At 27.1% G+C, this 16027-nt stretch overlaps 1 protein-coding gene across 1 annotated transcript; it reads right to left on the bottom strand.

The window, feature by feature from the left end:
• Positions 1 to 2351: 2351 nt before the first annotated feature.
• Positions 2352 to 4699, bottom strand: LOC124944828 (TITAN-like protein). The gene is made up of 6 exons (XM_047485175.1): positions 4696 to 4699; positions 4298 to 4502; positions 3723 to 3954; positions 3429 to 3474; positions 2819 to 3243; positions 2352 to 2519 (listed from the first exon to the last, which is right to left on the bottom strand). Exons 1-6 carry the CDS (start codon positions 4697 to 4699, stop codon positions 2499 to 2501), a joined length of 933 nt encoding a protein of 310 aa, XP_047341131.1. The 3' UTR covers positions 2352 to 2498.
• Positions 4700 to 16027: the final 11328 nt, after the last annotated feature.

Below are 16027 nucleotides of genomic sequence, written 5' to 3'. Positions count from 1 at the left end.
TCTAAAGTGGTGGTGACATGATATAATTTGTTTAATATATTGTCTAAAGTGATGGTGACAGAACATAATTTGTTTAATGTCTTATCTAAAGTGGTGGTGACGTGACATAATTTGTTTAATATATTGTCTAAAGTGATGTTGACAGGACATAATTTGTTTAATATATTGTCTAAAGTGATGTTGACAGGACATAATTTTATTAATGTCTTATCTAAAATGATGGTTACATGACATAATTTGTTTAATGTCTTATCTAAAGTGGTGGTGACAGAACATAATTTGTGTAATGTCTTATCTAAAGTGATGGTGACATTACATAATTTGTTTAATATATTGTTTAATGTCTTATCTAAAGTGGTGGTGACATGACATAATTTGTTTAATATATTGTCTAAAATGATGATGACAGAACATAATTTGTTTAATTCTTATCTAAAGTGGTGGTGACATGACATAATTTGTTTAATATATTGTCTAAAGTGATGGTGACATGAAATAATTTGTTCAATGTCTTATCTAAAGTGATGGTGACATGACATAATTTGTTTAATATATTGTCTAAAATGATGATGACATGACATAATTTGTTCAATGTCTTATCTAAAGTGGTGGTGACATTACATAATTTGTTTAATATACTATCTAAAGTGATGTTGACAGGACATAATTTGTTTAATATATTGTCTAAAGTGATGTTTACAGGACATAATTTGTTTAATGTTTTATCTAAAGTGGTGGTGACATGACATAATTTGTTTAATATATTGTCTAAAATGATGGTGACAGAACATAATTTATTTAATGTCTTATCTAAAGTGGCGGTGACATGACATAATTTGTTTAATATATTGTCTAAAATGATGATGACATGACATAATTTGTTTAATGTCTTATCTAAAGTGGTGGTGACATGACATAATTTGTTTAATATATTGTCTAAAGTGATGTTGACAGGACATAATTTGTTTAATGTTTTATCTAAAGTGGTGGTGACATGACATAATTTGTTTAATATATTGTCTAAAATGATGGTGACAGAACATAATTTATTTAATGTCTTATCTAAAGTGGCGGTGACATTACATAATTTGTTTAATATATTGTCTAAAATGATGATGACATGACATAATTTGTTTAATGTCTTATCTAAAGTGGTTGTGACATTACATAATTTGTTTAATATATTGTCTAAAGTGATATTGACACGAAATTTGTTTAATATTTTATCGCAATCACTTTAATAAAAAGATTAAGGGCCGTTTGATGTAGAGGTTATTTGGATTTTATCGAGATTTATTCCAAAATCCAAATATTCTATCACATATCTAATCAACAATTTTATTCACATAAATACTAAAATTATCCTTCACTTAAATATTTTATTTTATATTAATAAAAATTCACTTTAATATATATATATATATATATATATATATATATATATATATTTACATTTTAATAATTTTTAATATAAATTAAATTTTAAAATTATTTTATTTTAAATATTTTTATTAATTATATTAAATTAAAATTAAAACAAAATATAAATTCAACTATAAGATACCATTTTATTTAATATAACATTTAAATTTTAAATAATTTAAATTAATAAATAATTATACTAGAAAATAAAATTATTATTATTAATTTTATATATGGAGAGAGTGTGTGAGAAAAAAAGAGTGATATGAAAATAAATTTAAAATCTGGATTTTTTCATTATTTAGTCAAACAATAGTTATTTGGGATATAAATTGATAAGAAACTCGTTTAATTAAGTGATAAAAAAAAATTTGATTAAAGGAGAGAAAAATTGTAAGTAGGAAGGAAAAAATATATATTTTTAATTTAAATTATTTTGAATTTTTCCGAATTTAATTCAAACTAAAATAATTAATTCGGTTCAAATTAGTCCATCAAATGTTCACCTCTTCAATTAAGAAAACATAATTACTTAATTTATATTATTAGTTAATGTTTAATTATAAAAAATATATATTATTAAATTTTTAATGTTATAATTAATTTTGTTTAGTTATATTTGTATATGAGAATGAGAAAGATACAACAATAAATAAAAAATATATTATATTGAGATGAAATGATTTACAGAAAAAAAAATTAAAAAATATATTTTTATTTAGATAGTTTGAATAATATGGATAATCCTAATCCAATCCGAATTTATTCTTATCCAAACTCAATCTGATTTCAATCCAATCCGAAATAGTATTTTGAATTCGGATTGAATTTCGAATAAATCACCCAAGGCTCAAATCTACCTCTGCATGTAACTCATATTTTCTCACAAGTTTGCAAAAAAACAAAACAAAACAAAATCTGTCATATCTATTTACAAAAACATACTTATCTTCTCAAAACATTCAAATAGATATAATATTAGAGATGAATGTAAGAAAATGTAATATTTCTAGAATGAATTACATCTAATGCACTTACTTGTAGAGGAAACCACATCTCCTTTTGAGAACAAAACATCACTTGTCTCTGTCCTTTTTCTACAATATAAAAAACAAACATGAATCTTGTAAGGAAACTGTCCATAAAAAAAACTAAGAATTGGATACTTTTATGAATCTTTTAAGGAAACTGTCCATAAAAAAAGCTAAGAATTGGATACTTTTACAAGAATCCTATTCTTTCATCATATATTATATAGGACATATCAAACCAAAGCCTTTTCAAGGCCTTGTTTCATGAAATATTAAATAATAAAGATATTTTTTTAGTCATTTTACCCAAATAAGCCCACATTTGGTTACGACAATCATTCAAACAATTCATAATTTGAGCTTACCATTCTTTTACCAACATATGGCTGAATCTTAATCGACGCTTCAGATTCAGAATCACCAACTTTATAATTAGTTGATTTTTTCTTCTTTTCAGACTCAAATTCTTTTCTAGATTTCTTCCGGGTGCCTGATTGCCAAACACTTCCAAAATTTGGAAGCCAGTTTGGATCCACATCTCTGAAAACAATCTCTCCCTTTTTCTCCATTTCCATCTCGATTTTTCGTTGCTCTGCCCAAGCAGCTCCCACTCGATTTGGGTTCAATTTACTTTTCCCTCCTTGCTTCGAAAGAGAACCACTTGACCGACTTTCAGATTTTAGTCCAACATTCAGATGATCAAACCAAGGAGGTGGTGCTCCTGAGTGCACATTTCCTTGACCATCTTGTTGTTGTAGAGGGATGGAGATTTTAGTTAGGTTATTCAAGCCTGAGGAGGAAAATGTAAATTAGTAAGACTTATATTAGACAATAGGCCTATTTGAAACACTTTCTGTTTTTGGATTGAGAAATTATCTATTTTCAAATGTAATCTCATTTGGATCCACAAACGAGATAGAACAGTGTTTCCAATAGGGGCCAATTACAGTAAAAGAAAACGAACTAAGTGCTCACCTTGATTTACAATCTCTCTGTTTACCGCTTCTCCGTCTAGATGGACCTATGTCTCAATCAAGAAAATCAAAAAGCTTTCCAATAGAAAGAGAGCAATAATGCTCAAACTAATGTCTCTATTCATGTGCATACTTTGACTTTCTAAACTAAGAATGTGTTTTGATAACACAACTTAGAACTTTATCATTTGAATTAAGTTCATCTCCACAATCCACATGATTTTACATATAGTTTCAGTAACTTACAAGTGAAGTAGTTCAAGTAAGAAACCTTCTAAGTTGCACATCAACTCACATCATAACAAGATAACATGCACTGAAAGAGTTGTAGATCATGGATATAAAATATTGAAGAAAATATAAGGATATCAAGAACAATAAACAATATCATAGGGAATACCTTTACTACGTCTGCTTCCAAAATCCTCAATGAATCCACCTTATCCATCTTACCACCATGTTTCCACAAAAAACTCTTGGTGTTCTTCAGATGACTCGCACTCGCCAGATGATGAATTGCAGTGCCACTACCAATCAATAATGTTCAACTTACAAAATATATTGAATAAAGGGGACAACAATATTCCCTTTAATTTTCTCACGTTGCACTAGTAACACTTCAATTTCTACCATAATTGAAAGGCCTATACTCATGAAAAGAAGAATTCGGATAAAAAATCATACCATGATTGTTTTTCAAAACTTAAGCTTGCTAAATTTGCAACCATTTTAAGAATTCAGAAACAAGTTCAGCCAGAATGATAACAAGTTGGCCAATGCTTTTAGGTATTCTACATCAAATCTATCATTATATTCAGAATTCAAAATTTCACTTCCATGTATCAACGGAAAGCAGAGAGGAGTACTTACAAGGCAAAGAAGCTGGGGAGTTCTTCAATATCGCAATTGCAGAACACGCACCAAACACGATTCTCGGAACCATGGGGGACAGGATTCTTCAGGTATGAGCGGATGTTGGAGAGCTTCTTATGGAATCGAGAGATGACGACTGGGAAAGTATTTGTGACGACTGTCTTGATTATGATTGAGGTTGCACACCTCACAATAACTTCATCTACATTAATTTCACAATAATTTCATACAAAGTTCACAAATTGAAATTCGTTTTTTTTTTTTAATCTAATTCAACAATACAGAACTGTTGGTGTTCTACTACTCTAAGATCAGAAGAAAAGAAACAAAATTTTCTAGAAAAGGGAAGACAATTTTTTCTATTCAATCAGTTTTTGGAAATCCAATACACAAACCCATATGTTAAGCGGAATCAAAAGTATATGAACTTACAGGTTAAAAAAGGAGACAATCTTGCTGATCCCTAGAGCTAACAAAGGGGATCTACTACCTCTAATGCATCAGAAAAAGAGGTTATTCGAGCTTTCCTTTGCCAAAATCGCTCAAGATTCTGCCTCCCTCAGAACCACGAACACCGTTCTCCCCCTTTATCTTATATTTCTTCTTCGCGATCGTCGTGCTCCAGAGACGATTTCCTTCAGCGATTCGACAGTCAGATCTTTCCTAAATGAGCTTCTATTGTCTTTGTTTAATCCTCCTCCTCCAGGTGAGAGAAAAGAACAGACACGAAGCTGAAAATATGAGAAGAAATGAACAAGGAAGGAAGGGGAAAGCCGCTGTTTGGTTTTTTGCTTTTTGGGTCTGGTGCCTTAGCCCCGTTTGGTTTGAGATATTTTTTCTTCTTCTTTAATCTTTATTTCAAGTTAAAAAAATATATAATATCATTTCAAGTTATTTTTAATTGGTTGATTTATTTATTTTTATTAAAATGAGCCCCAAATTTAAATTATAAATTCGGTGAAAAATACAGTGTTTATATTATAAATTTATAACATCTCTTCAAGGATGAGGAGGTGTTCCTCAAGGATGAGGAGGTGTTATTAATTAAATAAAATGAAAATATAACTTAATTAATAGATTTTGATTTTTATAATAAATATACCCAAATAAAAATACTATAAAATTCATGAATTTTGTAATTCAAAAATTATGTAAGAATATTTCAAAATTTTTATATGATTTTATTTGCGACTTTGACAATTTTACTTGTTTAAATGGTTAATAATATTTGCAAAACATATTTGATTCAATACTATATTTGATCAAACATATTTGATTCAATACTATATTTGATATAGTGACGAATAGTTTTCAACCAATAATTTACATCATTTTAGGTTTTAATATATTTTTGTTGTCATATTAATCATATTAGAGAATAAGATAAGTCATGAATTATGGAGTAATTAATTAAGCATTTACTAATTATACATATAGAAGAAGATTATTATCCTGATTAGACTTGAGGACATTTTTTAGTTTTATTCTTTTTTTTACTGATTAGGAAATGAATTATAGGCATGACAACAAAATTATATAAATAAATATTTTTTTAATTAATAATTTAGTTTAAACATTAAAAATAAAGTCACTTACCTTAATATTTTTTGATAGAAAATATTTTTTTTATTTAAATTAGATTAAGATTTAATTAATACATGTTGTACATTTTTCATAGGTGGTACATTTTACTTGTTTTATTTTAACTTTTATTTTCAAAGTATAAATAAATTTATTTGTAACAAATAATTATCATTATTAATTTTCAAACTTTCTCATACTCTTTGTCTAAATGAAAAAAATTTCTCCAGTCTAAAATATCATAGAGGGACCCTCTTCCTTCATTTATGTTCATAAAATATTATTTAAAAAATTAATTTAATAAATAATGTTATATCATGTTTAAAATTGAACATAAATTCACATTGACTAAATCATAAGCACTAAATCTTAATTCATAAATCCTAATCTTACAAAATTAACTTGAGGGGTAAATATTGTTATAAGAATTAGATAGGATATCTCAACAATAATAATAAAAAAGAATTATGATCTAGATAAAACAAAATATTTATAAATAAATTCTAACAATTGATTCCTAACTAACTAACTAAACATTATAAATGAGTCCTATAAAAAATCACGTATACTAGTTTAATAAATATTTAGTTACACCACTTAATTTATAGCATCTTTTAGAGAGAAAAACAAATTTGACAACCGCGGTATCGGAAATTTTTAGCCACGAGTTTACGGCATAAGAATCAACTGTTTATTCTCTTCTTTTAAATGATGTACAAATGTCTTTGCTTCTTATTAGAAGATGTTCTAATGTTATCTAAAAATGTACAACGAAAATTTCTAATTATTATGATAGTAATTTGAAATTGGACTAACTTAAAGTCTAGACATACACGTCATAATATAATCTCATTAGACTATACTCTTTAATGGAATTATCAAAGTTGACTATGTAAGTCAAAGTTGACTAGGGTTTAGGGCTTGACTATAGTGCATTAAAAAATATCGATTTAGATTAACTTTGACTTTTTTAGAGTCGCCACCTAATTTACTATTTGAGAAATCAGGAAAGAAAATGTTTTGCGTGTTCAAATGCATTTTAGAGATTATGTTTTTGGTTTGGTACTTTGTTACACGTGAGAAAAGACTTTCGCGCTACATCTCATGTGTCTGTCACATGACAGTCTCTACTTTAAATTTTTTGTAATTTAAAAGAATATTATTTTACAACTTATTTATTTATCTAATATTAGGGCATGCGTCTAAAGGTAATCCAAGCCTAAATATATGTCTAGTTTTGTATCATTCTGTTTCTAGAATATGCGTCTATGTCAATGTTCTAAATCTAAAACGTAATGAAATAAAATCAAATGTTACCTTTGAGCGAGAAGTGAGGCTCAAAAATAGTATCTACAAAAAGAAAGTTTAAATGTTAGTTTGAAAAATGAATAGAATCCAAACAAACATTTATTTAAGCTTATTAAATTTATATATATATATTAAAAACTATTTTTATTTCTTGGGATTTTTCTTAACAGAATAATCAAACAAGTCCTAAATAATGTTTTTGTTGAAAATAATTATTGTTTTTGTTGCTTTAAACTCTTTTTTGTGGATTTTTTAAAAATGATTAAAGCATTTAATGATTATTTTAAACAATTGGTAACTTGGTACAATTGTTTTAAATTAAAAACGCCTCTGGCACAGTCGCCGAAGTACCAATGCCGGTCACGACCGGACTAAATAATTCTAAACCAAATCCAACACTAACCCAACTAACCAGTAACAAAACAAAACAAAAAGCTTGAACATGGAAACATAAACCATTTTAATTATGAATCGAAACAAATAAAAGACCTGCAACAATAATTCGATTTTTCAGACAAAAACAGAGTTTTTATTTCAGATTCATTTGATCAAACGTCTAATTAAACCAAATCAGAAACAATCATATAACATATAGGAACTACACCATAACACAAGATCAAACACTGTACGTCTAGAAGATTAGAAAACTATTTTTCTTCATTATCCATCTGATTTTTGGAAAGTTACAAAGCTACATCATAAATGGGATTTAGAAGTTTACAAAGCTTACTAATGTCTCCAATGAAGCATTCAGATTGATCGCACACAAAATTGAGGCTTCCAACTGCAAAAAGCCAAGATCCAGAAAAGACTGAGGGCCCATTCCTAGGATAAGTCAACCTATGAAGTTGCATAGGTCCCACTTTTGTAGGGCCACTTTTTTATAGGTCCCATTATTTAATATTTAATAGTATTATACAATTAATTTTATTTTTTTTCTTATTTCTCTTTTAATATTATATATATATATATATATATAACTTTTCTATTTCTTTTTTAATCTCTATTCTAATATATTATATAATATATATATAATTTATATCTCAATTTATATTATTAAAATTAAAAAATTACTATTTTAGAGGTCCCAACTCACTCAAGGGTCGGCCAAGACTCAAGAACACGAGCCCGTCAGGCGGCAAGTTCTGTGTCTGGTTAATTGGTTAAGTATGTTTGCGGGCTATGTACTTAACCCGCGGGGATTAATCGCACTCCATAGGAGTAGCGGAACCCAGCGTTCTAAAAAAAAAAAAAAACTCAAGAACAAATGGCAATGGCAATCTCCATTTTTTTTTTTTTTTTTTTCCAGCCTATCTCCTTTGATCTTCTTATATAGTAGTTTTCTCCCAAGCCTCGTATCCTTGCGTTTTCGTCCTCATCCGACTTCTAAAACCAGCGGGAAAGGGGTTCTGTCTTCTGGTCTAGTCTGGTCTGTTTGGCGTTTTGTTCGGAAGCAAGCTGTTTGGTCAAGAATTGGAAAGGAGAAAGGTAGTAAGTCTTGTTTGATTTGGGATTTTTTTTTTGTCTTGACATGCTTTGTGGCATTATTTTTAAATGGGATTAATAATTAATGTTTATAATGAATACCTCAAGAGGGGGAGGAGATATAGTAATATTTATATATAATGATATTGATTGATTTCTCTTAACAACAAAATCTATAGAATATAAACATTAAAATATCATGTTTTAGATTAATATTAAATTATTAAATTAAAAAATGATAATGATATTGATTGACTTCTCCTAACAACAAAATCTATAGAATATAAACATTAAAATATCATGTAATTCAATTATTGTTCTATTGTTAAATTTAGAAATTAGTTAGATCTGATTTTAAACCTTTTTTTTCTTTTTTTTTTTGTTTTTTTATTCTTTTTAATTTTTTAATGAAATGATATTAAGTTGTTTTTTAAAAAAAAGATTAAAAAATTATTTGACTTTGAAAAATTAACAAGGAATTATTTTATCTTACCAGAAACTATCTCATCATATTTAATTTATTTTAAAGATTAGTCATTATGATTTTACCCTTAAACCTTAAAGATATTGAAAGGAAAGTGAAACTCCAATTCTAAATAAGTTAGTTAATTGTATTGGACAAACAATCTACATAATTGAATATTAAACTACCAACTACATTTTTATTTAAGGTCTCATCTGAATTTATTATATATATATATACGATTCTTCTTGGAAAATTTCTTATCATAGTTTTTTCAACTATACTAATTCAGTGCAGATTTGGATTCAAAATTTTGAAATAATTTGAATTATTTAAAAATTAATGATTTATGATGATTTTGAATGTACATTTTAGTTTATAAAATGCTTAAATTTATTATATATAATGATAAAGTAATAAATAATAATTTAAAATATAAGATATTTTAATATTTTTGAAACGCATTGAGTTGAAGCGAGAACATGTAGACATATTAGTTCTTATTATTTAAAATAAAAAAATTATTCTTGATAGGACAAACTCTTAACCTTAAATGCTAACTTTGTAGTTATGAGTTCTAAGTTATATTATTGATATTTTTTTATGATAAAATTTGTGACGATAATTAATTCAAATGTTTCAAAAAATTATGTGGTTAAACAAGTCAAAATGTATTTAGGAGATTAATGAAAAAGAAAATATGTGAGTAAATCAAGCACAATTCAAAAAAACTAGACAAGCTAATAAACCTAAGAGAGTATACTCTACTGATTATCCCAACTCATCGATCTACTATTGTAATCATATTACAATAGTTTATGAGTTCTAATTTTGTTTATACTCATCATTTATTGATATCTTTTTTTAAGTTATTTGAGTTTTTTCTTCAATAACGAATTATACATCTTATTATAATCTGTACATAATTGTTTTTTGGACTATTTACTTTTGATATTTGACAGCGATATCTACAGTTAAATTAATCAATATAATGCACTTTATCACTTAGAAAAAGAGAAAAAAAATATAAACTTGATTAAAAAAATGGAAAAAAAATATGTAGAAGATAGAATTAAAATTATTGGATTAAAATGATTTTTAGGACTGAAAATTTGTTTATGTTAAAGTCGTAATACAATTCATTAAATCAAACTATCAAAACATATAATTTCAAACCAACCCTAAATACAAAATGAACAAAGCAAATCAAGCCAAAGAGAATTTGTCCAATTACAAGATTATGGTCCCTTTTTATCAATAGAGAATACAATTCTTGAATAACATGAAGAAATGCGCATTATCTAAATTAATGTGTTTAATGATAAGAAATGAATTTTAAAATGAGGGATCAAATGGTAGATATACAAATGTTTTAATATCAATTGAATTGGAAAATTTTGAGCCACAAGCTTGATTCCACATAAAGTTGTGTAGAGGGTAGCCAAAGTTGATGCAAGTGAATGGTCACATCCCACCTCACATTTATATGTTGCCAAATACAATGAGTAGTCTTTTTGTTACCTATCATTAATATTTTCCCCTTTTTGAACATCTTGATCAAAACATGTGTTTTACATTTACTTAATTAATTAAATAATAATAATATATATATTTTTTTTTCAATTTCTCATGTTAATATAATTTTTTCTTTCTCAAATATGATTATTTATGTAATGTAAATATCACAGGCACAACTTTCTAATTAATATTAAATTATTATTAATATTAAGAAACTAGTCCAATATAACGAAGTTAACTTAAAATAATTTTATTGAGAATTGAATATAAAAATTATAATCTTTTGAATAAAAAAATTATCTTAAACTAACTAGTAAATTATGTTATAACTAAATTATGATAAACCTAAATTAGAGTGACATAAAATTAGTAATTATATTGTTGTGTTTGTGTTAAGACATTCAAGTGGATAAGATTACTTTTCACAATATAATTATCTTATAACAGGTTAACAAAAAAAAATGTATTCCATAAACTAATATAACAAACAATAAGAGTGATACATAAAAGATGAAAACTCGTACTAACTTTATACTTTTAACAGAAATAATAATAATTTTATTATCAAATAAATAAAAGTCAATCGCTATTTAGGACTCGAACTATGATCATTTTATGAAATGAGACTTAAACTTTAAATTGTGTCATATAATATTTTAATTATTAAAATTTTAGCCATTAATTTTCATTTTTACTTTCTTACTTTAATCTAGTATTTTTTTCTTAATTAATTTATCTCATTTGTAAAGATAAAATATCAATTCTTATTTTTTCGATTTTTTCAATTATTCTCACTTGTTATATATATTTTTTAAGGTATTATAACAATATTTGACATTTTTGAACACATATATTTAAAAAAATACTCAATTTAAAACATAAATACGTCTAAATTGGTAAATGAAACACAAAGTTATGTCTTCATGAATATTTAAGAAATAAATACAAAATCTTGGTGTGTAGTGACAAACTTGGGTTATCTTCATCAAGAAAATTCAAGTGCCCCCAACATGTAATATAATTCACCTATTATTAAATGTTTTTGTTTAGTTTGGAAATCCATTATTTCTTATGTTTTGCGCAGACATGTCACCCTTGTTAAAAAAAACTACTAGCATACACATTTTAAAAGTGAACACTATTTCCTACATCTTATTTAATAACCAATAAGCATTGTCACAAATTGAATTGTATACACATTTGAATTGTATATGTATCTTTGATAAGGAAGAAGGATTTCTTGAAAAAATTGATGTTCGCTACAAGGAAAGATTGATAGCTAAAGACTACGCTCAGAAGGAAGGAGTTGATTATAATGAGATATTTTGTCCTATTGTTAAATACTCTTCTATTAGAATTTTGTTGGCCTTGGTAGCATATATGAATTTGGAGCTAGCTAAACTAGATGTGAATACCGCACTTCTACACGATCATTTGAACGAAGAAATCTACATGTCTCAACCAGATGGATTCAAAGTTGCTGATAAAAAAAATTGGGTTTGCAAGTTGAACAAATCATTGTACGGATTGAAGCAATCGTTGAGACAATGGTACAAATGACTTGATAAGTTTATGATGGACCACAACTACACAAGAAACAAATTCAATTATTGTATGTATTTGCGCAAAATGCAAAATGTGCCTTATATAATCCTATTTTTACTAATGTATGTTGATAACATCAAAGAGCCAATATGAAATTGACAAATTGAAGGCTCAATTGAGTAGAGAGTTTGAGATGAAATGCATGAGAAAAAACAAATATAAACATTGTTTAGATTTGGTAAATATCTCACGTATTTGAGTCGGCGCTGAAGAACGCCAATTGGAAGTACTTAAGAACTATTATTTAATGATGAAGATTTATATTGGATACTTTTCCAAGACAATTAAAAATCCCACGTCGGATGAAGATGGGAGTGGGATAAGTTTTTTAATTTATAAAAAAACTCTCTTCACAATTAGAATTTCACACTGGAAGATGATGAGAGTGGGGAAGTTTCTTAGTCTATAAAAGAAATTCTCCTCTCTTTGGTGCCACCCAATATTTGTATCTCTTCTTCCTTATTAATTGATAAATTTAGTGCCCGGAGACACAGTCAACATTTGGCCAAACTCCGTTATAAAATTCTTAGTGTGTTTTTTCATTTGTTTATTATTTATTATGTTAGTTTTCCACAACATTGACCTCATTCATGTCGCCCGCAAAAAAAGGGAAAATCCCATAGACTAACAACACTAGTCAACTTAGAAAAAGCTTCGTCTTTAGTTGTGGAAGGACATTCCCATAAACAGTGAAGATAACCCACCTAAAGTCATCCCCACATTTTTTCAACTGAACGCTCCCAGAAAATCTTCCAATACTAACATCCATTTTTTCCGAACATGTCATCATTCCATGCCACTAAAATCCCACCTACAGCTCCCACAGAATCAAAAAATTTCAACCATAAAGCCGCCAATTACAAATATCCCGAACAACCCATTATTCTATACACTGCATCTTCGTTTCATTGAAACAAAAAATACCACATTTGAGATTACCTAATAGAGACTTAAGTGTCATTCGCTTATTAGTACCATTGAATCCAAAATCGTTCTACATAATAATCTTTCCAATCATTAGGTAATTGATTATAATACACCTTGATCGGCTTCGAAACTCGTTTCTCAGTATTTAAATAGCCGATAGGAAGTGTAAGCTTTCTCATTTCTCTGTGTTGATAGCTATATGGAAGTGAAGGAATTTCACAAACTTTCGAACACCTCCATTTCGGCCTCAAGTACTGCCTCATGGACAGGGGATCTATTAACATTTAAAGACATATTGTGGGTTGAGAAACCCACACAAACCTCATCATCAATATCATACTCAGTTTCTGTGACAACATATTTTTCTAATGAAATAACATACATGTACACATGTGGTTTATGATATAAAATTCTAATAGGGGTGTCAAAGGAAATATTGGCCATAAGAGACAAAAACTCATCCTCAAACAACTTCATTGTGTCCACATTGGCAGCCAACTCAGAGATAGGATGTGGGAACGTCGTCCCACGTTCATTAAACACTGTCAATTGAAGCTCAAGACGTGGTGGAGATCAATCTGATGTAAGAATAATGTCACAAACAGATGAAAAAGATGAAAGTGGTGTCTCTAAAATCGAAATAGAATCCTTAATAACTACACTCATTATTAGAGACGACAAAATCAGAGTCATTCCCACTAAGGTAGTGATAAAGATCCAAAAATTGTCAAATACAAAATTTAGAAGCAAAATTTTGTAAGTAATAATACTCTTGAAGGCTTGAAGCTATCTTATACTAAATCTAGTGAGAAAAAAAATACAATATCTAATGTGAGATAATTATATTCATTTGATGTGTTTTTCTTAACTTTCTAAATTAATTGTTTAATTCTGTTTAATTTTTTTTTAATATATTGAGACAATATTTGTTTTGTCCAACTCGAAATAATTACAACCGTTTTCCTACTCTAGGACATTTTTAAATGAAATGAATATAAGTTTTTTCAAACAAAAAAAAATTGTATTTATTTATAAGAAACTATAAAGAACATAAAATATAATGGAAAACCTATTAAATCACACCACTTTTGATACAATTTAAGCAAAATTAACTAAGAATTTCTGTTATTTTTATAAAAAAAATTACTCAAAACAACTTCAACACCACATGTGTCTTGTACCATGTATGTAAACAAAGGAGAAAAAAAAACTCATGACTTGCATTAATTGAATCTCGGTTCAAATTCCAATTAAAGTTGTTTAAATGAATAGAGTATAACTCGATTATTATTAAGGAAGTCCTACACCATAACTAAGTTGTGCTAACTTTTTAAAATAAAAAGATATCAAATGTATGAATATATATATAATTAAGTTTTATGATAGAAATGATCTTATTCTAAATCAATTTTTGAATGAGATACTTAAAAAATGGTTCAAACTCTGGCTTAAATGTTTTCAAACAATTTTTTTTTAAATATATTTCTTTTTGTAAAGTGTAAATGACTAATTTAATTATTGATCAGGTCACTATTTGCAAGCAGAGATTGACATTGAATTTGGCCGTGACGTTGTGGAATTTTTGGTGAAAGGAGACGTGTTTTGTATCGTTGTATGGCCACAAAAGTTACATATGCTTACCTTCACTACCGCTTTAGGGGATTCCAAGGGCCAAGAAGAAAGATTAAAGAAGATCAATGAGTATTTGGGTTGGTTATCACCCGATTTTGATCTCGGTGAGTAGATAGGCCAATTCATTCATGTTTGTTTGTAATCTTCTTAAGCTAGTCCAACTCAAAAGGGTGGTTGGTTTAGTCTGAGGTATGATGTCAAACCATATGTTTAGTGACTTAAAATAGTTCTTGAACACAAAGTCACAAACAAACACATTAATTACTTTTTTATATATTGGTTTTGCCCATTCAAGGATATGGCAATATTAAGAACCCATGGTACCTTTTTGATTTGGATGAAAATATGGTCATTTTTTACCCATTGTTTAACTTGTAATTTGACATAATTTAGTGTCAATTTCAATAAAGAATATTGCAATTTTCATAATACCTTTTTAATTTGAATAAAAAGTGGTCATTTTTTTACCCACTGCTTAACTTGTAGTTTGACTTAACTTAACCTTAATTTCCTTTAAAATTTTTCATAAATTAAATTTAAATTAATTTGTTTATTATTTTACAATTTGAGAAAAAAAAGGTTATAAAATTAATTTGGTCTATAGTTATTTTTAATCATTACTTGTGATTTTTTTTTATGTATTGAGTATTTTTATTTTTATTAATTTAAATTTAACTCAATTAGAAGTCAAATATAAAAAAATCTATTAATAATAAATAATAAAATTTATACAAATAATTAATTGATATTTTTTATATCAAATTGTAAAAATAATTACAAAACTAAACTTTTTAACTGAGATATTATAAAAAAAGAATCACTTTAAGAAAGAATTCAATTGATTTTTTAAATGATAAAATTTGAAATAAAATACATTAAATCAAACGAACTCACCAAATAAATTTTAAAAAATAATACTAATATTTTGAGTGATAATAAAAATTATTTAATAAAAAAAATAACATTATTGAGTTGTCCCCATCCACTGTTTTAATTTGAATTTTCAGAAAAAGAGAAATGAAAATACCGAGAACAGTGTGCGTTAAAAAAAAAAAAAAAAAAAAAAAAATCATGACTTGCATTCATCTCCTTCTCTTTCCTCCTCTAGTGAAGGATTCTCATTCACAAGAAACTTTAAATCTATCCAACCAAATTCATTATCTTCTTCTTCCGAAAAACTATCAAACCCTAAACCCTAAACCCTACAC

This window comes from Impatiens glandulifera, chromosome 7 (genome assembly GCF_907164915.1).
Source record: "Impatiens glandulifera chromosome 7, dImpGla2.1, whole genome shotgun sequence".
Classification (NCBI taxonomy): domain Eukaryota; kingdom Viridiplantae; phylum Streptophyta; class Magnoliopsida; order Ericales; family Balsaminaceae; genus Impatiens; species Impatiens glandulifera.
The sequence above is the reverse complement of the archived record's forward strand: the minus strand, read 5'-3'. Positions and strand labels throughout refer to the sequence as shown.